This window comes from Emiliania huxleyi (genome assembly GCF_000372725.1).
Source record: "Emiliania huxleyi CCMP1516 unplaced genomic scaffold EMIHUscaffold_306, whole genome shotgun sequence".
Classification (NCBI taxonomy): domain Eukaryota; phylum Haptophyta; order Isochrysidales; family Noelaerhabdaceae; genus Emiliania; species Emiliania huxleyi.
The window spans coordinates 24686-48257 of record NW_005199722.1 but is presented as its reverse complement, the minus strand read 5'-3'; the positions used below and the strand labels follow the sequence as shown (position 1 = coordinate 48257).

The 23572-nt window shown below is 63.3% G+C and overlaps 10 protein-coding genes across 10 annotated transcripts; 5 read left to right on the top strand and 5 right to left on the bottom strand.

The window, feature by feature from the left end:
* Positions 1-635: 635 nt before the first annotated feature.
* Positions 636-1796, bottom strand: EMIHUDRAFT_368369 (hypothetical protein). Its single transcript, XM_005774828.1, has 2 exons — positions 1343-1796; positions 636-1268 (listed from the first exon to the last, which is right to left on the bottom strand). The coding sequence occupies exons 1-2, from the start codon at positions 1690-1692 to the stop codon at positions 821-823; spliced, it is 798 nt and encodes a 265-aa protein (XP_005774885.1). The 5' UTR covers positions 1693-1796; the 3' UTR covers positions 636-820.
* A 4156-nt stretch (positions 1797-5952) lies between these two features.
* On the top strand, positions 5953-6744 carry EMIHUDRAFT_444270 (hypothetical protein). The gene has a single exon (XM_005774827.1). It carries the CDS (start codon positions 5968-5970, stop codon positions 6487-6489), a length of 522 nt encoding a protein of 173 aa, XP_005774884.1. The 5' UTR covers positions 5953-5967; the 3' UTR covers positions 6490-6744.
* A 180-nt stretch (positions 6745-6924) lies between these two features.
* EMIHUDRAFT_240317 (hypothetical protein) lies at positions 6925-7401 on the bottom strand (the record flags this gene model as incomplete). Its single annotated transcript, XM_005774826.1, has 2 exons — positions 6925-7169; positions 7344-7401. 2 exons carry the CDS (start codon positions 7399-7401, stop codon positions 6925-6927), a joined length of 303 nt encoding a protein of 100 aa, XP_005774883.1.
* A 673-nt stretch (positions 7402-8074) lies between these two features.
* Positions 8075-9187, top strand: EMIHUDRAFT_240316 (hypothetical protein; the record flags this gene model as incomplete). Its single annotated transcript, XM_005774825.1, has 2 exons — positions 8075-8749; positions 8996-9187. The coding sequence occupies 2 exons, from the start codon at positions 8075-8077 to the stop codon at positions 9185-9187; spliced, it is 867 nt and encodes a 288-aa protein (XP_005774882.1).
* Positions 9188-10292: 1105 nt separating this feature from the next.
* EMIHUDRAFT_116733 (hypothetical protein) lies at positions 10293-11417 on the bottom strand (the record flags this gene model as incomplete). Its single annotated transcript, XM_005774824.1, has 1 exon — positions 10293-11417. The coding sequence occupies one exon, from the start codon at positions 11415-11417 to the stop codon at positions 10293-10295; it is 1125 nt and encodes a 374-aa protein (XP_005774881.1).
* Positions 11418-13144: 1727 nt separating this feature from the next.
* On the top strand, positions 13145-13914 carry EMIHUDRAFT_240314 (hypothetical protein; the record flags this gene model as incomplete). Its single annotated transcript, XM_005774823.1, has 2 exons — positions 13145-13172; positions 13535-13914. 2 exons carry the CDS (start codon positions 13145-13147, stop codon positions 13912-13914), a joined length of 408 nt encoding a protein of 135 aa, XP_005774880.1.
* Positions 13915-14358: 444 nt separating this feature from the next.
* On the top strand, positions 14359-15170 carry EMIHUDRAFT_368364 (hypothetical protein). The gene has a single exon (XM_005774822.1). The coding sequence runs from the start codon at positions 14467-14469 to the stop codon at positions 15142-15144; it is 678 nt and encodes a 225-aa protein (XP_005774879.1). The 5' UTR covers positions 14359-14466; the 3' UTR covers positions 15145-15170.
* A 251-nt stretch (positions 15171-15421) lies between these two features.
* EMIHUDRAFT_45249 (hypothetical protein) lies at positions 15422-16230 on the bottom strand (the record flags this gene model as incomplete). Its single annotated transcript, XM_005774821.1, has 3 exons — positions 15422-15590; positions 15712-15757; positions 15879-16230. Coding segments are annotated over 3 exons (567 nt in total), but the record flags the coding sequence as incomplete, so codon positions are not given.
* A 3010-nt stretch (positions 16231-19240) lies between these two features.
* Positions 19241-20506, top strand: EMIHUDRAFT_116731 (hypothetical protein; the record flags this gene model as incomplete). Its single annotated transcript, XM_005774820.1, has 1 exon — positions 19241-20506. One exon carries the CDS (start codon positions 19241-19243, stop codon positions 20504-20506), a length of 1266 nt encoding a protein of 421 aa, XP_005774877.1.
* Positions 20507-22404: 1898 nt separating this feature from the next.
* EMIHUDRAFT_430474 (hypothetical protein) lies at positions 22405-23306 on the bottom strand (the record flags this gene model as incomplete). The annotated part of the gene is made up of 2 exons (XM_005774819.1): positions 22644-23306; positions 22405-22569 (listed from the first exon to the last, which is right to left on the bottom strand). The coding sequence occupies exons 1-2, from the start codon at positions 23295-23297 to the stop codon at positions 22405-22407; spliced, it is 819 nt and encodes a 272-aa protein (XP_005774876.1). The 5' UTR covers positions 23298-23306.
* Between the last annotated feature and the right edge of the window lie 266 nt (positions 23307-23572).

The following is a 23572-nucleotide window of genomic DNA, read 5'->3' as shown; positions in this document are numbered from 1 at the left end:
CGACCCTTTCTGCTGCGGGTCGGCGCGCGAGATTGGCCCCAAGCACCGACTAGTTCCGCTTGGCCTCGCAACCTATGACGGTCTGATGGTGGCGGGCGAAGAGCAGAAGAATTCGTCTTATCCGGTGATGACACTCAAGACAATCATGGCGTCCAACAAGCACAGCAAGGTCGACCTGCTGAGGCTATACCTCGACGCGGCTCTGGACTGGAAGGCGCTCAAGAACCTAATCAACTCCGGCAGCCTCCGGCAGGTGCGGCAGCTATCCCTCAGCCTCGAGCTTCGCGACGACGACATGTGGGATGAGTATCGCATCATCCTCACATCGCTGCGCGCGGCCGGCTTCGTGCCCTTCTACATCGTCAAGCAGCCCACGGCGCGCTTCCTGGCGCTGCAGACGGGCAGGCTCTCACTGTACTCGTCCTACGAGGCGTCCTTCGGCAACACGAAGCTGAGGTCACGCCGCGGAGCCTCGTGACATTGGGATCGCGTCGTCGTAGACGTTGCACGTCTCGCAGGTGCTCTGCCTCTGTGGAGGTCGGGGGTCAACACGGGGCGTGTACGACGTGTAGAGCCACTAGTACCGTAGAGGCAGCCGCTGGGGGGTGGGGGCGGCGGTGTGGGAGAGATGTGTTACAGTATGCGACACAGAGAAAAAACAATACAACATACCGACCGATACACACATGGATCATGGTTCTGAGAGTACAATCAAATGCGCGCGCGGTCCGCCTGGAGTGTGGACACATCGGCCCCCTCGGCCTCGCAGCAGCGCGCAGGAGGGGCGGCGCGCCGTGCTACTGGCATCGTCTGCTGGCAGTCACCGCCCCGCAAACGGCTCCCCCTGGGCTGTCCGCATCGCATCGACGGGCTCCTCGAGCTCGGGCGGGTCGAAGAAGGCGATCGCGCGCACCTCGATCGAGCGACGCGGGGGCGCGTCCGCCGGCGAGCTCGGGTCGGAGAAGGCGGTGTGGAAGACGAAGCGAGGCCCGTCTTCCCGCTTGTCGTACACCTTGAAGACGAGGCACTCGTCCTTGGTCTGCCGCGGGAAGTAGTACCACCGGTGCGCGCGCGAGTGGCGAAGAGAGTAGTTCTCTCCCGTCCGGTCGGGGAAGCGCAGCTCGTAGGTGAAGCGGTCCTCCTCCGCGACAGACTTCTCGTCGCAGACGGCGAGCGGCTGCTGCATCACCGGGTGCGAGTCGTCGATCGAGCGCCACACGTTGATGAAGGCGAAGCGGCCCGCAGCGAGCTCCTCCACGTCCTCCGGCCTACAGGACCCGGCCACACCGACACTCAATCCGACTGCCCCTCCTACACAGGGCCGGCCTCGGCGCTGCCGCACGTGAGCACCCGCCCCCGCAGCCGCGAGTAGATACCCTCGGCGCCCAGCTGCTGCAGCCGCCGCGGCGCCCCCGACGCCGTGTAGTCGCAGTGCACGCGCGGCACCGGCGCCGCCGAGCCGCCCGCCGCCGCGTTGAGGTTTGTGTTTCCGCTCTCTCGCACGGTGTGGTCGAAGATGAACACGCGCTCGGCGCCCGACGCGGCCTTGACCAGGTCCATCATCTCGCCGTAGTACGTCGCCACCACCGCGTCGTCGTCCTCGAAGTCGTCGCACTTCGTCGGCCACGACTGCAGCGCGAAGCCGAGCGCGTCGAGCGAAGCGGGCGGGTGCAGCTCGCGCGCGTCGCGCATCGTCACCTGCGAGGAGGCGGGGACCGCGTCGGTGCCCCGACGGCGCACCCGCTCGTCGCCGCGCGCTCTCTCCTCTCTCTCTCTCTCTCTCCACTCCTCTCTCTCTCCTCCCTCTCCCTCCTCCCCTCTCCGCCCCTGCCTCCGCCCCTGCCACCCAGCCACCTCCCTCTCTCCCTCCTTCTCGTCGCGCCACCTCTGCGGCGACATGCTCGTCCACGACGTCCCCCAAGTCGGGCTGGTTGATGTACCTGCCGGTACCCTTGCCGGCGGGCGGCGGCTGCTGGTAGTTGAGTTGCACGGCCTGCGGCACCTGCGAGTCCGAGAGGGCGGGCGGGCGGGCGCGCGTGTGCGTGGTGCGTCTATGGGTCGCAGCGCGTCGGGGCGCAGAGTGCTGCGGGCCGCACCCCGTAGGTGAGCTTGAGCGTGGGGTCCGCGCTGGCCGCGATCTCGTCCACGATGGGCTTGAACTGGCCCGCCGCCTCCATCTCCTCCCAATAGGCCCAGATCTCGGCGCGGACCGCCTCGACGGCGGGCTCGGCCCGCATCGCAGAGTACCACGCCGCGAGGCGCGGGAAAGGCGTCGGCGCCGGGTCGGCGGCGGCGGGGTCGAACAGCTGCGGCCAGCCGAAGAAGCGAGGCAGCATGAACTGGCGCGGCGGTGAGGCAAGGGAGAGCTGAGAGCTTGCGCCGGCGAGGGGGCGGTGAGCCCGGCTGGCGGAAGGAGGGCGGGGCAAGCGAGCGGCGCGCGCCTCCATGAAGACACAGGTGGGGAACCAAGTCAGGTCTGCGAGAGTGAGCTGAGGGCGAGGGCGGCAAGGGAGAGGGTGAGGTCGACGGCTCTCTGCGCGTGGGTGTGCACACTCGGGTGCAGAGGACGCGGCGCGCCTGGCCCAGCAAGTGAGGCCCGCCGGCGGCGTCTGGGTCCCGCGTGAACTTGTCGAGGTGCAGCCGCGACACCATCGCCCGCCGCCGGTCGCTCGCCTCGAGCTCCGCCTCGAGCCAGCAGAGCTGCCTGTTCACAACCGACGCCGTCACGCATGACTGCGCCTGTGCTCCGTCTCTCGAGCGGCAGAGCCGCCTCCAGATCTCGGCAATCTTGGCGGCGCGCGTGGGCAGGTCCATGCCCCGCTCGGGCCCGTGCCAGCCGTAGGAGAGGTACATGGCGCCCTGCGAGTGCGAGAAGCCGGGCGCGGTCGTGTTTGGGCTCGCGATGTACAGGTCGTGCACTCGGCAGAGCAGCTCCATCGCCGCCCGGCCCTCGGGCGTGCGCGGCGTGAGTCTCGGGCCGGCGTCGCCGTACTTGTCCTCGAGAAAAGAGAGGATGACGTTGGACTCGAACACGGGCGCTCCGTCGGGCAGGATGAGCGCAGGCACCTTGGAGAAACGTGCGGCGAAGGGCGGTGTGCGTTCGGGAGACAGACGGCGTGCGGCGGGGAGGACACGCCACCTTCTTGAGCGGGTTGACAGCCGCAAAGTCAGCCTTCTTCAGGTCGGGGTAGGTGAGCATCCGGCTCTCGATCGCGTGGCCCATCCCGCCCGGGCGCTTGAGTGCCATCCAAAGCCGCACACGTGCCGCATTGTTGCTGTGGCACATGTCGAAGAAGATTGGCTTCTCGAGCGGCTTGTCCAGCGGCGTCGAGGCGAGGGTGGAGCGGGCGCGAGCGAAGGCACGGTGGAGGTGTCGCATGTTCGTGTAGTGCTCTGACAGCGCGCCCACAGCTGGACGTGTCTTGCCGGCGACGACGAAAGAATTCTTAAGATACAAGCCGAAAGAATTCTCTCGACATTCTCGAGGTGGATATCCTTTGGCCGCGTTGGGTAGCGAGGAAAGAATTTGCGGGCGGCGCGCTCTAGTAACGATCCCGATCATCCGGCCCGCTGGGTGCGCTTCTTAGCTCCCCGGCCCTGGATGTGAGGCTAATGACTGCACTCCAAGTGCTCCAAGTGCCGTAAGTGCGGACTGGCGCGTGCTAGCACTAACACACGCGTGCTAGCCTCACACAGGTGACAGGAGACAGGTGCGGACTGGCGCCTGCTAGCACTAATAAGACAGGCAAGCCACCGGAGCCGCCTAAACCTAAGAACGGCAATTTATCAGAATACAGACAGCTGAGGGAGGGTGTAGAGGATGTGAGTGTGAGCGCTTCAGAGCTGTAGATAGAGATGTAGAGCGCTCTGGATGGAGCGCTGTAGAGCGCTGTAGAGCTGTAGAGCTCTACATCCGCCGTGGGACGAACTGCGTGCGTTGTAGAGCGATGTAGAGGCGCTCTACAACGTGAAATCTCTACAACAAACTCTACATCACGGGGGATGACATCCTGCCTCCCGGCACGCCGGGAGGAGGTGGTTGCTCCGCCGCCGGCCGGACCGCCCTCTCCACCACCCTCGCCCAGGGATCTACAACGCTGTCTTAAGGTCCGACAGGTTCGGCACCGGGCACCGCCTCGGTATACAAAATGCGCCTGCGGGCGGACCCTCACAGACCACAGATCACAACAAACTCTACATGATGAGCGGCGAACGAGGCACGGTCGCTCTCCGACATGAGGCGCGTTGCACTCGCCAGTGCTGCCCTGGCCTTCTGTCTGCCCGCCCAATGGGTGGGAGGTGCCTCTGCTGCTGTGGCATGCCTGGGAGGTGCCTCTGCTGCTGTGGCATGCCTCACGGCTGCGACTGGCCGGCGCCTCGGCGCGTCAGCTCGGCTCGGCGTAGCGATAGTGGCCAGCGCAACTCGCCTGGACTCAACGCTCAGCCAGGAGCTCCCGCACGCGCTGGCGCGAGTCATGGCGCATGCAACGCGTCTGAATGCTCGCCTCGCCTTGCGCAAATGCGACCGTCCTCGCCGCCGACAGTCCACCGCCTGCTAAAGAAGCACTGCGATGAATGCGGCACCGGCGACGCATGGCAGGCTGGTGATGACGCAGTTATGGGGTGTTGTGTGCCATCAGAGTGACTCTGTGTGTGTCAGGGATAGTCAGGGCCGTCCATCAGAGCTCTAGTAAGCTCGGAGACATCCCATTAGTGCGACTCGACCTCTTTGAGTCACTGCCTTCCCGGCGGGTTGGTTGTAGAGCCTCTACAACAAACTCTACAGCAAAATCGCGCCCTACAACGCTCTACAACGCACGCAGTTCGTCCCGCGCCCGATGTAGAGCTCTACAGCTCTACAGCGCTCCAGAGCGCTCTACATCTCTACAGCTCTACAGCGCTCTACACTCTACATCCTCTACACCCTCCCTCAGACAGAAAGCCGCGAGCAGAAGAAATACCGCGACAGCAGGGAAAAGAAAGAAAGAAAGAAAGCAGACAACCCAAGGGAGGGATGGGAGGACGGCACACCGCCACCACACAGGGATTTTAAGGAGAGGAGTGTGGTGCTAGCCGTCGCCCACCCTTGGGCGTCTGCCTCTTCCTAATCTCTCTTCGCAGTCCCTCGCCGATTCTCGCTGCAACCTTCATGCCACCTCGCGGACGCGGTCGTCCCACTCTCGTCGTTCTCTCTCCTGTCGCTTCCTCCTCTGTCGCGCGTCGCTCTCCTCTGCGTTGTGCTGCGACGACGACGACGCCTGCCCGATCCCTTGCTCTCGCTGCTTCTCTCGCCTTTCGGCGTAACTCCGCTCTCCTCGCGGCGTACTTTGGCCCCTCGAGTTTATCAAGCTGTCCTCGCGCAAGGACCACATTTCTGACACCCACTCCGATCATTTGCCGCCAAGTCATGTCGTTGCTCAGAGGTCCACTCTTCTCGTGTCGGACACTTGTACCTCCACCGATGATGCTGGCGCTGGGGTCCCTTCGTTCGTTCGGGTGCATCGTGACAGCTGACGGGGGGGATTTTTGAAGCCAACAAGAAATGTGGCACACACAGTGATTTGGGCTCGGCAGCTTGTCGACTACCACTCTCTTCTCCAGCTGACGTGTGTGGGAACGTGTGACGACGGGCCTTGCTAGTAGTGGCGTGTCGTCCTCGTCGGAGTCATCTTCCCCTTCCTCCCTTTCGTCTCTACGTTCAGCGTGGCTCACCCTCCATGCCGTGAACAGGCGCCCTATCCGTCCTATGTTCTTCTCTCGCTCCTCTGCCCGTACCGCGCACCTTGTCTTGTCGTTGTTTCGTACCCATGTCTGGATGGCGATCAAAGCTGCCTTCCCCACTACATGCAGTTCCCTCGTCACCTCTCCTGCTGGGAGTACCCCTAATTTTCCCACACTTTTTTCTCCTTTTTGAGACCGGCGGGCAAACATCCGAGCCGCCTTGCTTTCCGACAAGGAGGGACCTCGATGTTGACGACACTGTCCGCCCTCGCGCTAGGGTTCGCCACGCATCCAACCACCCTCTCCATCGACTCGGCCTCTCCGCAGCCACGTGTACAAAATTTGGCCGTTCACCCAGATGCAACGGCGGTGGCCCGAAGCACCAAATGGTCGAAGACGCTCGACTCGCCCGAGCTGCTTATGTCAATGCCCTTTGAATCGACTGCGATCAAGGCACGGGGTACAGCAGTGAGCGGCAGCAGTGAGGGCAGGACGTCTAGTGAGGGCAGGACGTCTCCACAAGAGAAGCAGAGCCACGTCGGCGGCTACATGATTGTCTCCGCCGTCATGTTGGTGATGGTTCTCGCCGCTGCAGCGGCACGTCGTCGTGAACGCGCCGCTGTGATGCGCTTCGACTTGCCACTCGCCCGCCCGCTTCGAGCCAGCGAGGCTCCCACCGCTGAGGTGCCGATTGCGCCGATCTTGCTCTGCAAGGAAGAGGCCCCTGGCGTCTTTCGCGAGGACACTACTGGATCACACGCCGCGTGAGCGGCGTGCTATTAACCGCTGCTCTGCTGTCGATGAGGATCACCGGTCCGCTTGTCGCCTGTCTGTATCGACGAGGCAGAGGCCACTCGTGCACGAGCACCGTCTGCGGACCTGTTTTAGTCGACGTGTTCTCTCGTCTCGACTCCGCTCTCTGTGCGCGTAGCGGCTAGCGCGTTTTTGTCTGTGTGTGTCTCCCCGTAAGCGAGCATAGTCGCTCATGTGTACTTCTGTCAATAACTATTCTACATCGCCCAACGCGACAGCATCAGCGGAAGTACACGCAACACGGCTAGGTGTGCCCATTCGCGAGAACTCGTGGCACCGACACAGTCCGCACCAAAGCGCGCTGCCCTCGCAGCCCGTCGCTGACACCCCGTCCCGATAAAGCACACCAAACGGCGGCAAGCTACGCTTGCCAGCCACGCCCTCGCCACCTCAGTCGCACGCTGGCACGAGCGCTGGCCGCTCCCCACGCTGGCGGGTCCTCTCAAAGGACAGAGCTGCGTTGGCCATCGCGGCGATCTCGGCGTCGGAGGGCATCTCGAACTGCCTCGCGGCTTCAGCCGCTGCGCACTCAGGCTTGTCCTTGGCCTTCGACAGGAGCTGTGCCTGGATCGCGATCGCGCCAGCGCAGCCAGCCAGCATGAGAGTGGACTCGCCCAAGATTTTGGAGAACATCCCTACGGCGCGGCCAACGGTCAGGGCGGTCAGTACTGCTACTGGTTGCGCTGCAGGGCGATCGAGCCGAGCAGTGGCGGTGTGGCGGTGTGCGCGGGGGCGGTCGTTGTGACGTCGTTCTGGGGTGCGGGCGAGGGCGGCAGGCACGCTTGCCTGGAATCAATTTGCAAGCGCACAATCGACGGTTTTTGACTGTTGACGGGCGTTGTCAACGCCAAACTTCTCCCAGAGCATCTCTAGATTCCCCTCATTAGCCCGACACCAAAAGAATTTTACAAGAGATGTGTCGCAAGTTGGTCTGACTGACTGTCTCCTAACAAACCTGCCATGCCCAAACCCACCGCAACCTAGACCGCAACGACCAACGTCACAAAACAATCTCTCTCCCAACGTCCAACGAGTGGGAGAGAGAGAGAGAGAGAGAGAGAGAGAGAGAGAGAGAGAGAGACGAGTGGTACGACGAACGCACGAACCCATCAATCAAATCAAAGTTCTCTCGACATGCATGCACATGCACATGTGGACATGTACATGCATGTTGTTGTGCATGTGCATGTGCATGTTGTGCATGTGCATGTTGTGTATGTAGGAAGGTGAAGAACAGTCAGGCTCGGACTGGACACCAGCGCTACCTGCTAGGTAGGTAGGTGTTTTGGTGGACGCAAGACAGGAGATGACGGACGGCACGCTCGCTGGAGCGACACACAGACACCTCACATGGAGGACCTCATGGCTGGCAGTATCATACAACCGAAGTACGACCGGCCCTCGGAGGGCGCCCGCTGCTCTCGACTCGAACGGCTCGCTTTTGTTGAACCTCGTGCTCCTATCTAGGCGACGTGCCAACTTCCAAGGAAGTCGCATTCGCCGAGCGTTTTCGCAGCGCCGCCGCGCCCCACAAACAACCATGAGCGGAATCAAGCACTGGCTGTCCACCTGGCGCGCGTACGACATCGCCAACACGCTCGCGGCCGCCTTTGTCGGTGCCAGCCTCTACGCGCGGCAGCAGGAGCAGCAGCTCTCCAGCCACGCCGACCCGTTCATCGACGCGACCAATGCGACGGCGAAGCCAATGCAGCAGGCAATGGCTGAGGCGTGGGACGCCGACCCGGGCGAGATGGCGGCGGCCACGTTTGAGTTCTGGCTCTTTGTGTTTGCGATGGGCAGCTCGCCCATCGCGTGGATCGTCACCTACGCCTTCCAGTCCGTCACGCCGGCGATGTGGGCCGCGTTCCTCCCTTGGGTTGCAGTCACCTTTGGCTCGCTCTTCAAGGGGCTCTCCGTCATCGCGTGCGCGGCGTTCGCCGGGACCTACTGGTTTCACGGCCTGCTGATGCTGCCGCTCGACCTGTACGCCACGCCCGATGCGCTCAAGCAGCTGATGGTGTCCAAGGTACAGCCGAACAAGCGCGTCGACCCGCACAAGCTTCCCAAGGCGGTGCTCAACATGGTGGGCAATCTTGTCTTTGTCGCCTTCCCGATCGTCACCGGGCTCGTGTACGCCTCGCTCAAGACGGATCACTTCCTGCGCGTCGACGAGGGCCTCCCGTCGCACAAGGAGCGCTGCCTCTGCCTCGCGTCGGTCATCATCGGCAACGAGATCCTCTTCTTCTACTCGCACTGGGCGCTGCACCACAAGGCGCTGTACGCCAAGATCCACAAGAAGCACCACGAGTTCACCGCACCGATCGCGCTCGTCGCCATCTACTGCCACCCGATCGAGTTTGTCCTCTCGGACATCGTGCCGCTCGGCGCCGGGCTGATCGTCGCGCACGCGCACGTCTTCTTCGCCCTCATGTGGATCGTCACCGCCGTCATCGGCACGCAGGTGCACCACTCGGGCTTTCGACTGCCGTGGCACTTTGGTCCGGATGAGCAGCCTGACTTCCACGACTTCCACCACCAGAAGTTTACCTGCAACTATGGCCACCTCGGCATCCTCGACGCGCTGCACGGCACCTCGAAGATGTACCTGGACCACTGCGCCAAGCTCGCCGCTGCCAAGCAGAAGGGCGAGTGAGGGGATTTGGCCGGGTATGTCTACGTACCTCTCCCGGTCAGCCTGGTACAGTATTCCGAGCCGAAGTGCGCTTCCGCTCCCTTCTCCCGCTGGTCTCTCTTTGTTAGTCGTACGTATCTCTCAGCGTCTCATCCGTCGAACTCGCGCTGTCTGCGAGCGAGTTGACCCCGTACCGTTAATTCTTGTGCGCAAGCCAGTGACGCCGGTCAGTATGTTTTGCGCTGCAGATACTTGTTTTCAAAGACAAAGTGTTGGATGGTGGGTCGGGGTGTGTGACACGCCGAATATATGTCTCAGCTTGGGACTAACTTTTTGGTCTTGCGCGCGTTGCGGCGGCGAGTATTGTCTCATAAAACCCCTTGATGATAATGAATTAATAAAAAATATCGATCTAAAAAACTCAATCTCTAACTCTCTACCTTCTCCCGCGAAAGTTATTTAGTATCACCCCCCTGCCGCCGCCCAGTACGTGCTCCGCAGCTGAGCCCACGCACCCCGCAGTAGCTCAGGGACACATCAAGCTCGCATACAAGTGCTGGTACGCACAGCTCGACGCGTACTCGAATGCTGCCACTGTCATTCTAGCCGGCGAGCGGCGGCGTCACAGCGTCGACTCTCGCATCGCGATGAGACGCACTGCTTGCCCAGACACGCGCCTTGGCGCGCTCCTGTGGTGCAGGAGGAAGGCCAGCGGTCGTGCTGCGCAGGCCCGGCCGTCTGGCTGAAGGGAACAGCAGCTGGCGCTCAACAGCAGCGCTGGCAAGCGGCGCAGCACACCACACTCCCGCCAAACCACGTGACATTTCGCGCCAAGATTTGGCGCCAAAATGGCACTATAATGTCCACCTAGCCACGTGGTCGCGGCCTGAAGCTCCAAGCTTCTGGGACTGAGGTGCACACATCGAGGACTCCATTTGTGTGCAGGCGGCACCCTTCCGATCGTTCGCCGATATCCGAAACCGGGGTCGTACTAAATAACTTTCGCGGGAGAAGCGTTGTATATACTGAGACGCGCACAGACGTCGCGTCGCTCTCTCGACGAAATGTGAAACACTGACACATCTCTGCGGGCCCGTAGCGCCGCCAGAGGCAGAATAATAATGTGTCACGCTCGGACTTCCTCGGCGCCACCGGCGTGAGCGTGGAATCCGGCGGACGACAAGCCTGAGCTGTCTTCGGCCGTCAGGTCCGGCGGCGGCACCACGCAGCCGCGCATTGGGCAGGTCCACGCCACTCCAGCAGCGAGGATCGAGACGCAGAAGAAGGCCATGATGCTGTAGCCCATGATCTCAAAGTTCGCGTTGAGCGTGGCGATGAGGTGCCAGAAGACGCCGCCTCGGATATCCCACTCGCGCTGGGCAAGGCCGAGCAGCTCGATGGTGCCGATGGCGACGGCGATCAAGGACGAAGCGGCGGTGAGGTACGTGTTGAAGGTTGCGCGGCTGCCCGCGCGCGCGGCGGCGCGGTACGCGTAAGACATGGCCAGCCCGTCGAGCGTGTCGATGAGCGACATGCCGCCCGCGAAGAGGAGCGGCAGCACGAGCGTGCACGCGGGCGGGATGCCCTGGGCCGGGCTCATGGCAGAGAGGGCGAGCAGCGCAACCTCGCTCGACGTCTCGAAGCCGAGGCCGAAGAGGAAGCCGAGGCCGGCCATCTTTGCGGGCGAGTCGATGGCCTCGAGTAGCTTTGGGAAGCAGCGCTCTATGAAGGAGGTGGAGTGGGTGTGGCCGGCGCTCGCGCTCGAGCGGTGCGCAGCGAGCAGCGAGAACAGGTTGACAAAGCCGATGAGGAAGAGGACCGAGGCGCTCACCGCCGTCGAGACAACCGCGCCGACGCCCTCGAAGACGCCGCTGTGCTTAAGGTAGCCCGCGCCGCAGGCGGTCGCCACGCAGATCATACCGACGACGGAGGAGTGACCGAGGGAAAACCAGAGCCCGGTGAGCTGCGGCTGCTTCCCGTCGGCGATAAGCCGCCTCGTGACATTGTCGATGGCGGCGATGTGATCCGCGTCGACAGCGTGTCGAAGCCCGAAGGAGAGGGCGAGCAGCCCGGCCGAGAGGAGGGAGGGATAAGTGCGTGCGATCACAAACAGAAGCGTGAGGATGCAGGCGTTCACTCCTATCAGCGCGGCCACTATCCGCAAGGCCCGCAGCTTGAGTGCGTGGTCACTGAGGAGAACACAGCCTTTGCCTGTGGCCAGCAGCGGCTCCTGCGGTGACGCATCCAGCATCCCACAGTGAAAATGCCGCTGAAAAAAAGAGAAAGCGCGCACGGCCTGCAAAGAAGTTGGTGAGGCCGCAAAAGAGGCGCGTGAGGCAAGGAGGAGAATCGGAGAACGGAGAGACTGGGACGACTGGACACAAGAAGACAGTGAGCCGCCACAGGCGCCAGATTGGCATCCATGCCTCTCTGGACAGGCAGGGTGGCCCGCCACAAGGACCCCAGGAATTGCGACTCGCCGCTTTCCTCCCGCTGTGATTCTGTGTGAGCTCTGTGTCTTGATTTGCCAACAATATACCTAAAGCCACAGGCGTCGTTGGCGCACGTACTGAGTGGCAGCTGCGCTGGAAATAAGGAAGAGGCGCGTTACTTCATGCGGAAGCACGGCGAGGGCGACAGGAAGAGTCGAACGGGAGGCGCCTGAATCAAAAGACACGGCGACATCCTTGAGACGCGCGAGAGCAACCTCGTTAAAGGCAATGGGGTCTAGATTTGGAGCGCTCGCCGAAGAGGAGTACGACAAAATAGCGCCCGTGATTGCCTGCACACGCTGCCAGCACTGACAGACTCCATACCCGAAAGAAAGAGAGGGGAGCTTGCAGGAGAGGTGACGAGGGAACTACAGGTAGTGGGGAAGGCAGCTTCGATTGCCATACAGACATGGGGTGCGAAACAACGACAAGACCAAGGCACGGGCAGAGGAGAAGAACATAGGATGGACAGGGCGCCTGTTCACGGCATGGAGGGTGAGCCACGATGAACGTAATGAACGTAGAGCCGAACGAGAGGAAGCCGGGGAAGACGACTCGGAGGAGGACGAAACACCAGTGGTAATCCCGCCATCAGCTGTCACGATATACCCGAAGGGAACCCCAGTGCCAACACCGACCGTTGAGGTACAAGTGTTCGAAGAGAGAGTGGACCTGAGCAACGACATGACTTGGCGGCAAATGATCGGAGTGGGAGTCAGAAATGTGGTCCTTGCGCGAGGGGAGCTCGATAAACTCGAGGGGCCAAATTATGCCGCGAGGAGGGCGGAGTTACGCAGAGCGGCGAGAGAAGCAGCTAGAGCAAGGCAGACGGCAGCGGCGTCTCAGAACGAGGCCGAGGAGAGCGATGAGTCAGAGGATGAAACAGCAGGGGAGAGAACGAGGACGAGAGTGAGAAGAACGAGAGGTGGCATGAAGGTCGCTGCGAGAATTGGTGAGAAACTGCGAAGAGAGATAGGAAGTGGTAGACGCCCGAGGGTGGGCGACGGCTAGCACCACACTCCTCTCCTTAAAATCCCTGTGTGGTGGCGGCGTGCCGTCCTCCCATCCCTCCCTTGGGTTGTCTGTTTCTTTCTTTCTTTAAACAAGAAGGCACTCTCTCACATGACAAGCGATCCCACGACAGCGATTGTGGGGACTACATGATCCTTACGTGAGGCGGTACGGGCGCCCTCCACTGCGGCTGAGCGCAAGAAGCCGTCCGCCGTTTGCTTGTTCGTGACCCAGTTGGTGCGCATCTTGCGCGCCTGCTTGTTGATGTTTTCGGCGTCGCCCGCCACCGCCGCCATGGAGATCTGCTGCGTGTGGTGGACGACGAAGGAGGAGGCGCTCGCCGACGCCGCCCCGTACACCGTCCGGTCCGTGTTGCGTGTTGGTGCCACCCGCCGCTTCCTTGGCGAACACGTGGAGGAACTGCTTGGTGGGCGGCGCAATGCCTCCCATAGTTTCCACGAGCACCAGCCGCGTTATGGCTTTCTGGACCCACTTCGCGTCGAGTACTGCGCCCCACCCGTCTCCATACGCGTGGTCTTTGACCCATCCCTTTCCAGTCGAGTGGTCGAGCGGTCCGTCCACCTGACGGCCGAACTCCTTGCAGAGAGAGATTTTGTTTTTGTTCCTTGCACCCCACGACCGCCGTCAACGCCTTGTCCAGCGTGTTTCCAAACCCGTAGAGGTGGCCCACCGACGCCACACTGCCACCATTGTCCCACGAGCCCCTCCCCGACGTCGTCGACTTGATGAGAGGGTTCCAGCACTTGACCTCGTAATGCACGTCCAGGTACATACTTACGCAACACACGCGACACGGTCACGCACCGAGAGAGAGAGTCCAAAGCAGCGGCTATCGCCGCTGCAGCGGCCGAGGAGGCTGCTGCAAAGGCGGCTGCTCAGGCGGCCGCTCAGGCCGCTCAGGCGGCCGCTCTCGGACGGTACAGGTTGGTCAACGCTTGGTTCTATCCACGCGGCGACTGGTACACCTTCTACTGGGATGGCAGCTCGGCCGACAAGGTCGCAAGGCGCGCTACCTACCCGACGCTCGAGCACGACGACCACGACCCCGGCCCCCTCGCAGAGCGCATCAGGCGCGACAAGCGCGAGCGGTCCGACCGCTCCTCCGACGACTCCTCCTCCGACCGCGACTCATGCGGCACCGGCTCCACTAGCGAGGCGAATGACATATTCGACACCCTCGAAGACCATCTCGGCTACGGTTCCGACTCCGGCTCCGGCTGGTAGTCGACAAGCTGCCGAGCGCAAATCACTCTGTGTGACACATTTCTTGTTGGCTTCTAAAAATCTCTCGCACCGACTGCAACCCCCGAGGCGAAGGGCGTACGTATGCACATCCCACAGGTCGAGCCACTCTGAGTGGCTCCGACAGGCACGCACACGGTCCACTCGGAGTGGACCATGCTATTGTGCACACTGCTCCCACACGTTAGAAACAGAGAAAACAAAAGTGCTCACATGAGTCATGACAAACGATCCCACGACAGCGATTGTGGGACTACATGATCCGCACGCTGTGCGTGTGAAGGGTGGAGGGGCCCGTTCGCAGAGCTAGGCGGCGCGGGCACCCCCCACTGGGGCCGAGGACAAGAGGCCGTTTGCCGCGTGCTTCTTGAAAAAGAAAACTGACCAGCAGCTTTTCCGACGGACGCGTCCCTGGCCTGACGCGGTCGACAGGACGAGCCGGCAGCCATGCTAGGCCGGTCGCGGCACAGAAGCTCTCCCTCGAGTCCTGATCGGTGCCAGGTCTCGAGCAAGGCGCTCCCGGAGCATGCAGCTATGGCGCGCCTCGCCGCTCTGACCGAAATGCTCGTCGACATCAGACGGAAGCAGGCCGAGCAGCTCGGCTGCGCCAGTGGCGTCGAGCGGGCGGGCTGCGACTTGCTGCTGGAGAAGCAAGTCTGCCAGCTGCATGGGCTTGCGCGCGGCGTTGTCGGCGACATCCAATCGCTCCGACTAGCCGTCGCCTCGCCCTCCGCCACCGAGACAGAGCGGCGCATCCTGCGGTCGGCAGAGTGGCTCTGCTCGCGCCGGCTGATTGAGGCACTTGGCGAGCTCGAGGATGCACAGCGCCGCCATACAGCAGCACGGCGGGATGCGGCGGAGCGCTGCGGTGGTGCACTGGAGCAGGCGTGCGCCGCCGCAAAGCAGGAACTCCTTGCCGCTGAAGAGCGCGAGGCGCGGCTCTCAACTCACGAAAGACAGGTTGCGCAGCTCGAGAGCTCTATCGTGGAGTTGCAGGCGCTATTCGAATCGATGGGCCTTCTCGTCGAGGCGCATGGCGCAGTGCTCGATAATGTCGAGCTGAGCATCTCCGAGGCTGCGCGGCGGGTGGAGGCGGGGACGAAGCACCTCCAGGCCGCAGCGAGGAGCAAGAGCGCGGAGCGGCGGAAGATCGCCAAGGCGATCCTCATCGCTCTTGCCGTGCTGGCAGTGGTGGCGGCGGTGGCGCTGTAGGCAGTAGGGGTCGCCGCGGCGTCTCGCGGGCCGCGGGGGCGCGCGGGGGGGGCGGTGGGACGTCGTTCAAGACCACGCTCTCTCCTCTCTCTCCTCTCAAGCCGCCACTCTGTTCTCTCGCGCACGCACAGACATTCAGAAGCCGCGGAAGAGCTCAAGTAAACACGGGTGCAGCGGGCTCCACACGGCTGAGGTGAGGAAGTCTCGCCCCCCCCGCCACTGCTCGCCGGAGGGCAGCGGGCGGAGGAAGGGGGCGCCCTCCGGGTTTGCGCCTCTACTTCCACCACGGCGCGAGGTCCGTGCGGAAGTCCGTCTCGGTCCACGGCGACAGCACAACCTTGCCGTCGACGTCGTTGACGTGCGCGAGCGCGAGCGAGAGCGGCGCCGGGCCGCGGATGACCTTGCCGTTGAAGTCATACTGCGAGCCGTGGCAGGGGCAGATGTACCTGCGGGTGAAGCGGGCGAACGGTGGGGAAGCGTGAGCGGCCGATCCTCCGATCACCACTGCGCGGCGCAGCGATCGGCGGGGGCCACAAATCGCGAGGCGGAGGGGGCGGGGGCGCGCACTTGAGCTGCGCGCGGTTGAACGGGACGACGCAGCCGAGGTGCGTGCCTGCGCGGCGGGGGTGGGCGCGCGTGTCGGCTCCGCCGCCCCAGAACCTCTCCCCTTTGCAGCCTCTTAACCAAGCCGCAGGGCTGGGGCGAGAGCAAGGGGGCGGCGGCTGGCAGCGCACAGACGGCGTTGATCGCGAAATCGTAGAGGGTCTTGTCCTCCTTGACAATCAGGTAGTGGGCGTCGCCTTTGAGGCCCTCGACCAGCGCCCGGCCCGGGTACGGGTTGGCCGCAATCCACTTGGCAGCCATCACATCGGCGCCGAGGGCATCGCGGGCGGTGACGCCGGCGCCGCCGCCGCCGCCGCCTGGCGGGACCAAGAAATAGATGTAGCCGCCCGCCAGCCACAGCACCGGCACGCCGGCGCCGCCGAGCAGCACCAGGTTCATGATGGTGCGCCGCTGCATATCGGGGACAAAGTCGTCGGCGCCGACGGCGCCCATGCTGAGCGAGGCGCGCGCCGGCACGGCGGCGGGGGCGCGGGCGACGGGGGCGATGGCGGACGCCGGCCCCGCGGCGGGCAGGGTGAGCGCGAGGGCCGTCCCGGCGAGCAGGACCAGCATTTTCAGATCTTCGGCTGAGAATCCTCTCGATCCCCTGAAGTTGTTTTTTTTTGAGCTTAGCCTTCGATGTTAGGAAACAAAGCAAGGCGGACATGGCATATCGCTCTCGGGCCCACAGACATCCCGCACACCCGCCGCCACCCGCGCGCGCCCCGCCCCACCCCGGCCGGGAGAAAGGGGAGTGACAGTTTGGGACGGCGACAGCCCGAGTATGTTGAGTCCTGGCTCAACAACGCAGGTTTCAAGAGGGGGTGGTCCGGCTCACAAGTCCGGCTCACGCGCCTCGAGCTGACCATCTACCGCACTGAGCACTTCCGCCCCCTCGCTCCCAACCCATCCACCCCGCCCCGGGCCGCGCCGCGCGATCTCGGGCGATCTTTTTTTTCAGTTTATTTAGCTCACAAAACAGGAGACTCTGCTGACAGGGTTTACACGTCGAGGCCTGCGCACGAGCTGACAAAGCGCTCCAGGTGCGCGGACGAACTAAAGCGCAGCTCGCCGTTGACGACGACAGCCACGGACGTTGACGGTTGCATTATCGCACCGGACAGCGCCGTGCGGCAGCGCCGTGGGCACGTAGCGATATGGCGCGGCCCCCCCGATATGGCGCACCGGCCCGCCGTGGCTTGCTGTTCGATTTCTGACAAATCACACACATTTTTGTCGATTTGAATGAGCCTTTTGGGCGGGTTTGCTTTACCACCGTCCGTACAAACCGCCTCTCCGCCAAAGAGGTCTGCCGCTGCTCATCAACATCGAGGCCCGAGGACGCAGGCTGTTTGCCATGAAGCCGCACGCGGCCGCGCACCACCCGCTGCACCCCGTACTCCTCTGCCTCCTCATCCGAAGGGTGAAATTCTGAAAAACGTGCAGCACTTCTAGCCGACATCGACAAAAGTCACTCTCTAGCCCCGCGGCGAGCGGCCCCGCCGGAGGCGAAGAAAATTTTGCCATCTAGCGCTCTCTAACACACATTTTTGCACAAATCGACGCCTCCAAACAAGTTCAATAAGACTGGTCTTCACTGCAGCACGCCTCGAGCGAGTAATGCGTCTGTAGGCCAAACCGCCGACGCGTTCCTGGACGACAAGGCCGATCGACTCTGGAGGACGCGGTCGGCGGCGCTTCGCGAGCTGGCACAGAAGGTTCGAGACGGCACGGATCTTGTGCTCCTATGCGCGGGTAGGATTGAGTCCTGTCACGGCGATCTGCTGAGGAAGGGGATTCTAGCTGATGCGGCGCAGCTCGAGGCCACCAGCAAGAAGAAGCCGCGCTCCGACAAGGGCAAGCCGAGGGGTCCTCGGGGGCCCAGGGCCGACTCGGTGGAGACGGCGGCCCGCATGGGGGTGCTGTCGACCTTCTACCTCCGGCACGCTTATGGACGGGACAGCCCGTGGCTGCATGAAGATGACGGGGTGCTCTCCGCGAATGGGGGGGTGCTGTGCGCGGGGTGCGGGGAGGAGGCGCCCGGGCTCGGGGCGCGGGACGGGGAGGGGGGAGGCGGCGGTGGGGGCGGCGGGGGGCGGGAAGGGGGGGGCGTCGCGGGGGAGCGGGGGAGGAAGAGGGGGAGGGACCCGATTGGGGAGGAGGCGGTGGGGGTGGAGGGTGGGGTGGCGGGTGGCGTGTTTGGGGAGATGGGGGATCGGGAGGGGCGGGCGGAGGAGGGCGGCCCATCGAGGGGAGGGGGGAGGGAGGGCGGGAGGCGACTCCCCAGGCCGAGGAAGCGACCGGCGCGCAGTCAGAGGGAGACCGGTCGGCTCAGGGGTGAGGCGGTCTGAGGTGGTTCGTGGGCGGGAACGGGTGACCTGGGCGGGTTTCGATCTCTGTGTGTGTAATACGTCTACAAGTTGCTATGAGTCTTTGTGTGTGTAATACGTCTAAGAGTTGGTAGGATTGGGGCCTCCGATTTTTTGAGCCCCCCCCCCTCCCCCCCCCCACCCCCCCGAGCCCCGCCTTAATCCCCCCCCCCCCCCCCTTCCCGCCCTCCCCTTCCTCTTCCCCCTCTTCGTCCCAGCTCCACTCATCCCGCAACTCCCCGCGGGCCCAGGTGAGGAACAAAATGAAAATTGATGGGCTTGCCCATCCCGGAGTGGTTCGACCCCACGCAAACCCGAGACGGTGACGGGATGCTGTCGTGGGTGGTCTCAGGCCCAGTGAGGTAGTGCGCCTGACTATCCCGGATCCTGCTGAACAAGCTCCTCTTGTAGCTCGATCGGTCACACCGCCATCGCCGTCGGGGAGAGGGGGGACGACACTGCTTCGGCAGCGTGCACCTCGATCCTGTACCGTGTTTGTTATGACCCCCCCCAATGAGCATACCAGTGAGGGAGGGCGAGACGATCGAGGGGTCCCGTACCACGCGGAATCGGCCCTATCCAGTGCTCAAGTGCTCAAGGTCAGCCTCGAGCACGTCGTCGGCAGCGCGGATGCTCGCCCGGCCGGTCGGCCCTCGAGACCTCACAGTGGCGGCCGCCTCTGACAGCGGCGGCAGCCTCCCAAGCTGGCCACGCATCATGCTGCGCTTCGCGGCAATCGCGTAACGGGAGGCTCGCTGGCTTTTTGTGGCTTTTTGGACGGCTTTTTTGGATTCTCCCGCCCTCCAACCCCTCTCTTGGCTTTTTTTAGCTTAGCCTTCGATGTTACTTGTTTTTCCCTCCCACATCGCCTGGCTCGCCGTCCTCCCATCCCTGTTGATTTGTTTCTTTCTTTATTACATCGCCTGGATAAAAAATCTCTCTCTCTCGCCTGGCTCGGAAAATAATTGATCTCACCGAATACCACGTTCGGATCGCTCCTCATCGCAAACCCCGTCAGCAGTCCTCCTCCGCAATGTAATTAAAAGCTAAAGAAAGAAAACCAACGAACACATCCAGCTCATCACTCGGGTCTCTATGGTACCTCAACGACACCGACGCCACGGATGCGGTTATCCTCGCTTGCTCTCGTCACGGTCGGGCTCCTGTGCCTCCGGTGCAACAGATGCTCCGCCCTCCCGCTCAGCGCGCGACCGCCCACTGCGGACACCGACGCACTGCGCCACTTCCGAGCGGTCGTTTCCCGGGCGCGGTCTGAGTCGGTGCCGGACGAGGAGGAGCGGCTGCCGCTCACGCCGTGGTATGTGACCGGCACGCTCCTCTTCAACCTCGCTGCCCACCTCGTTGCTACGGGCGAGGTGTGTACCGTTCTCAACATGCACTCGCCGTCGCTCTATCCGCTCGGCGTTGCGGGCGGAGGCTCGCTCGGCCTAGCGCAGGTCCTGGTGTGGGGCGTGCCCGGTGCCTTCTCGATGGCGGCCGTCGAGCTGTGGCGGTGCGGCGACGACTGCGCCGTGCCGGAGGACGATGCGGACTGCCCTCGCTGCTCGGCGCTCGTCAGCCCGTTGCTGATCGGGACGGCTCCAGTCGCCGCCGTGTCTCGCGTGCTACTAAACGAGGCGGGCGTGGGGGAGCGGGTGGTGCGCGTGGTGCAGCAGTCGAGCGACGGGGCGAGGCAGGCCAGCACGGTGGCCCTCGCAGCCGGGGGCGCCCTCGCGTCTTGCGCGTGGGCGCAGGGCGTCGTGCAAACCTACCTGCAGACGTGGCTGCGGCAGGCGGCTGCGGCGGCGGCCACGGCGTGCTTTGACGCGGCGCAGGCCTCCTCGAGCGCGGAGGCCATCTCCAACTCGGCCGCGACACTGCTGACGGTGCGAGCGGCGCTTGCGCCCGCGGCTGCCGTCCTCGTCACCGCCACGCTCGTCGTCGCCTTTGAGACTGCGACGGCGAGCGTGCTGCAGCCGGAGGCCGTTGCGAGGGCGCGGGCGACGGAGGAGGCGCTCGAAGCGGCGCGGGAGAAGGCGGGCCTCTTCTTCGCGCTCGAGGCGCCGCCCGAAGAGGCGCGCCGGAGGGCGGTCGCCTTTGAGGCGGAGGCAAAGCGGTGGAAGCTGGCGAGGGAAGAGGCGGCGAGGCGAGACACGGTCGCGAGTGCGCTGCGCGCCACCGTCGCAGCGTCGGTCTTCGCCGCGAGCGGCGGCTGCCTGCTCGCCCCCGTGGTTGCTGGCCTCGGCGTCGCCTTTGACCCGCTGCCCCTCTGGGACCGCGCCAGGGGGCAGTGGGAGGGGCTCTCGGCGCACCCCACGCCGCCCGTCGAGTGGGCCGCCTACTTCTCCCTCTGCGCCGTCGCGTGCGGGTGCGCGTCCGTGCTCTGGTGAGGAGACGGGGCAGCGTCCGCCGCGGCAGCGACTAGCCGGCGACCTCTCGCGCGAGCCGACAGAGCGCCTGCGGGGGGGCGCCGAATCTTATTTAGACGCACGACTCATTAGACTCACACGCCACGAGTGACCCGGTGCACACGCCGGCCGCGCACAGGCCACAGCGCACAGGCCCACAAGCACAGCCCCGCCGAGGCAGAGTACATGTATAATAAATCCCGCTCAGGCTTGGCGTCCGCTATCGCACATCTGTTCTGATGCGTTTCTGTGTTCTCTCTGGTCTCTTAGTCTTGACCATAGAGCTGTCAAACGTTAAGAGCTGAACAGTGTTGCTAGTGTTAACAGTAACAACAGAACAACAGTGGGGCTCCCCAACAACAGTAGCTAACGTTAGGCCAGCTGAACAACAATAAGGAAGGCCTGGCAGTGACCCACGACGATCTCCAGCGTCCAGTGCGGGTAATACCCGAAAATACCTGGAAAAACCCAGGTATTTTCGGGTTTTACCCGGGTTTTTTGGCATTTTCTGCTTGCTGACCACTGAACAACAGTAACAACAGTAACAAACAGTAACAGCTTGGGCTGGGGAGAACACTTGAACAACGTTGAGGATTTCAGCCAACAATAGTGCAACTGTTAGGCCCAAAGTTAACGTTTGACAGCTCTACTTGACCACTTGTGGGCCTATTATAATACAGAGAACAGGCCGCTCGGAACGGACGCAAGAGCGCTCGTCCTCGCGAGACGCGACGAACGACGAACCCCGCATCCCTGCGGCTGCGCCTCGATCGAGCCTCGACGAACATCGAACACTCTGAGTGATACACACACGACTCACGAGTCGGGCTCTGGGCCGGCGCGGGGGCCCCAGAGGGTGTCCATGCGGAGGGGACAAGGGGTCCCATGGCCCGCCGCAGGCGCCGATTTTTTCGGGATATGTTTCTTTTTTATGAGATTTTTACTTGTTTTCATGGGAATTCTCGGCGAACTTGCGGCCATGCTATCACGCCTTGCGACATCCTTTCGGCGCTGCTGACCGTGCCATGCTGCACAATTGATCACCTGCATAGCTCGCGGCCTTAGTATCAAGCATTCAGTGACGACCTGATCGTACGGCCAGTAGGAAGGTGTCCTTCCATCGTGTGCACGCTTCTGGCGCAATGCGCGTCGCCTCGGATTGGCTGCTGGCACTCTCGAGGCTATGCCTACACAGCCTCGCGCGCATGGGCAGTCAAGAGGGACCACGCACCTTCTCAGGACAGCACCGGTGCCTCTCTCTTGGACCGGCAAACTTGGTGGTCTAGTGTCACCAATGTGGGACCAGTGCGGCATCGCGCCATCGACAGCTCTGAACTGCGCCTCACCACTGACCGGAATGGCCGCCAAGTGGGTCAGCACCGGTCGCACATTGTGGCAGCAGTCGGCAGATCATCTCTGATAGCTAGAGCAGCAGCGTCAGGGTCGCAGGGTCGGATCGTGTCAAGCCTCTCGCCCGGCCGGCCGCGTGCAGACGTCGGCCTGTCTGCTGTCTGGAGTGATCTGTCGGCGGTCAGTACGACCGATCAGGTTGGAGTTTTCTCATGCTTGGAGGGTCTATCTGTACTCCTCGAGATCTCTCCAAATCTGCCCTCTAATCAACCGTAATCATTCGGGAAGTTGGTAGTATGAGCGAGTATGAGCGCCGGAGCCCCGTTTCCGCACTGCGGCGCGGGGGCTAGGGCGCGGGGCGGGGGGCGGCGCACGGTGTGGGCCGGGGGCCCCCGCGCCACCCCAGAGGAGTCGGGGCAGTCCGCGCTCGAGGGGCTCGAGCGTGCGTGACCACAATATGTTCTTTCGAAGAATCTCGATCGAATATGTGGTACAAACAAAAGGTCGACGGGATGGGGGAGCTCGGGGTGTCAATGAAGGTACGACGCACCGTTGCAGTCGAGCACTGCGCCCGTCGACCAGGCGCCCTCCGGACTTGCGAGGTGGAACACAGCAGCGGCCACCTCTTCCGGTGACCCCACGCGTCCCCACGGGCTCTGGCTGCGGATATCGTCGCCGCGCGGAGAGGCGAGCACCTTGCGAGGAGGGTGGCACATGAGGGAGAGAGCGGTTTGTGGCAGATCTCTGGAGAGAGGTGCGGATCATGCACCTCGGCTGCCATCTCGGTCGCTATGAAGCCCGGTGCGACGGCGGAGACGCGGATGCCGTGCGGCCCGAAGGCCTGAGCGAGGGAGCCGGTCAGCGAGTTGAGGCCCGCCTTGCTCGCGCCATAGGCGGCTGCGATGGGTTCGCCGCGGTAGGCGCCGCGAGACGAGACAAAGACGACAGCGCCGCCGCGCCCGTTCTCGCGAGCGGCGCTTCCGAAGGCAAAGGCAAGCTCGGCGGGCGCTGCAAGGTTGGTGCGAAGCACGCGCTCAAACGACGAAGACCAGTCCGCCGCAGATGTTGTCTCGACTGGATGTTCCTCATAGACACCGTGGTTGATTATCATGCAGTCCAACGCCTCGCCGTAATCGCTAACGGCCGCCATCGCGTCCGCCACGAGCTTCCCCGGCGCACCCGCCTCGTCGAGTGCAGACTGGATGATCGCGTGGCCGGTCCCAGGAAGCGACTCGCGAACCGCCTCTGCCTGACGCTGATCACTTCGAAAGTGAACCAGGACGCGGTCGCCGTTGGCCGCGAACCGTTGGCAGCACGCGGCGCCGATTCCGCGGGCGCCGCCGGTGACGAGGACGGTGCGGCGCCGCGGTGAATCCGACGCCGTCGAGGCGAGGAGGAGGCCGCAGAGCGCTAGCAGCGACATTTTTACACACAAAATAATGCCGCGCGTTTTATGCTCGCCGCTTTTCTTTCCCTAGGGTGGGCGGCGGCTAGCGCATCACACCCCTCTCCTTAAAATCCCTGTGTGGTGGCGGCGTGCCGTCCTCCCATCCCTCCCTTGTTTGTTTGTTTTCTTTCTTTGTTTCTTTTTTTCTTTAAGAGGAGTTGCGAGTGAGTAGTGAAGTAGTCAGTCGTGCTAGTGTGCGCCAATTCACGTCGGAAAAAAGGAGAATTCGCGGGTGCAGACCCCGCCCAGGA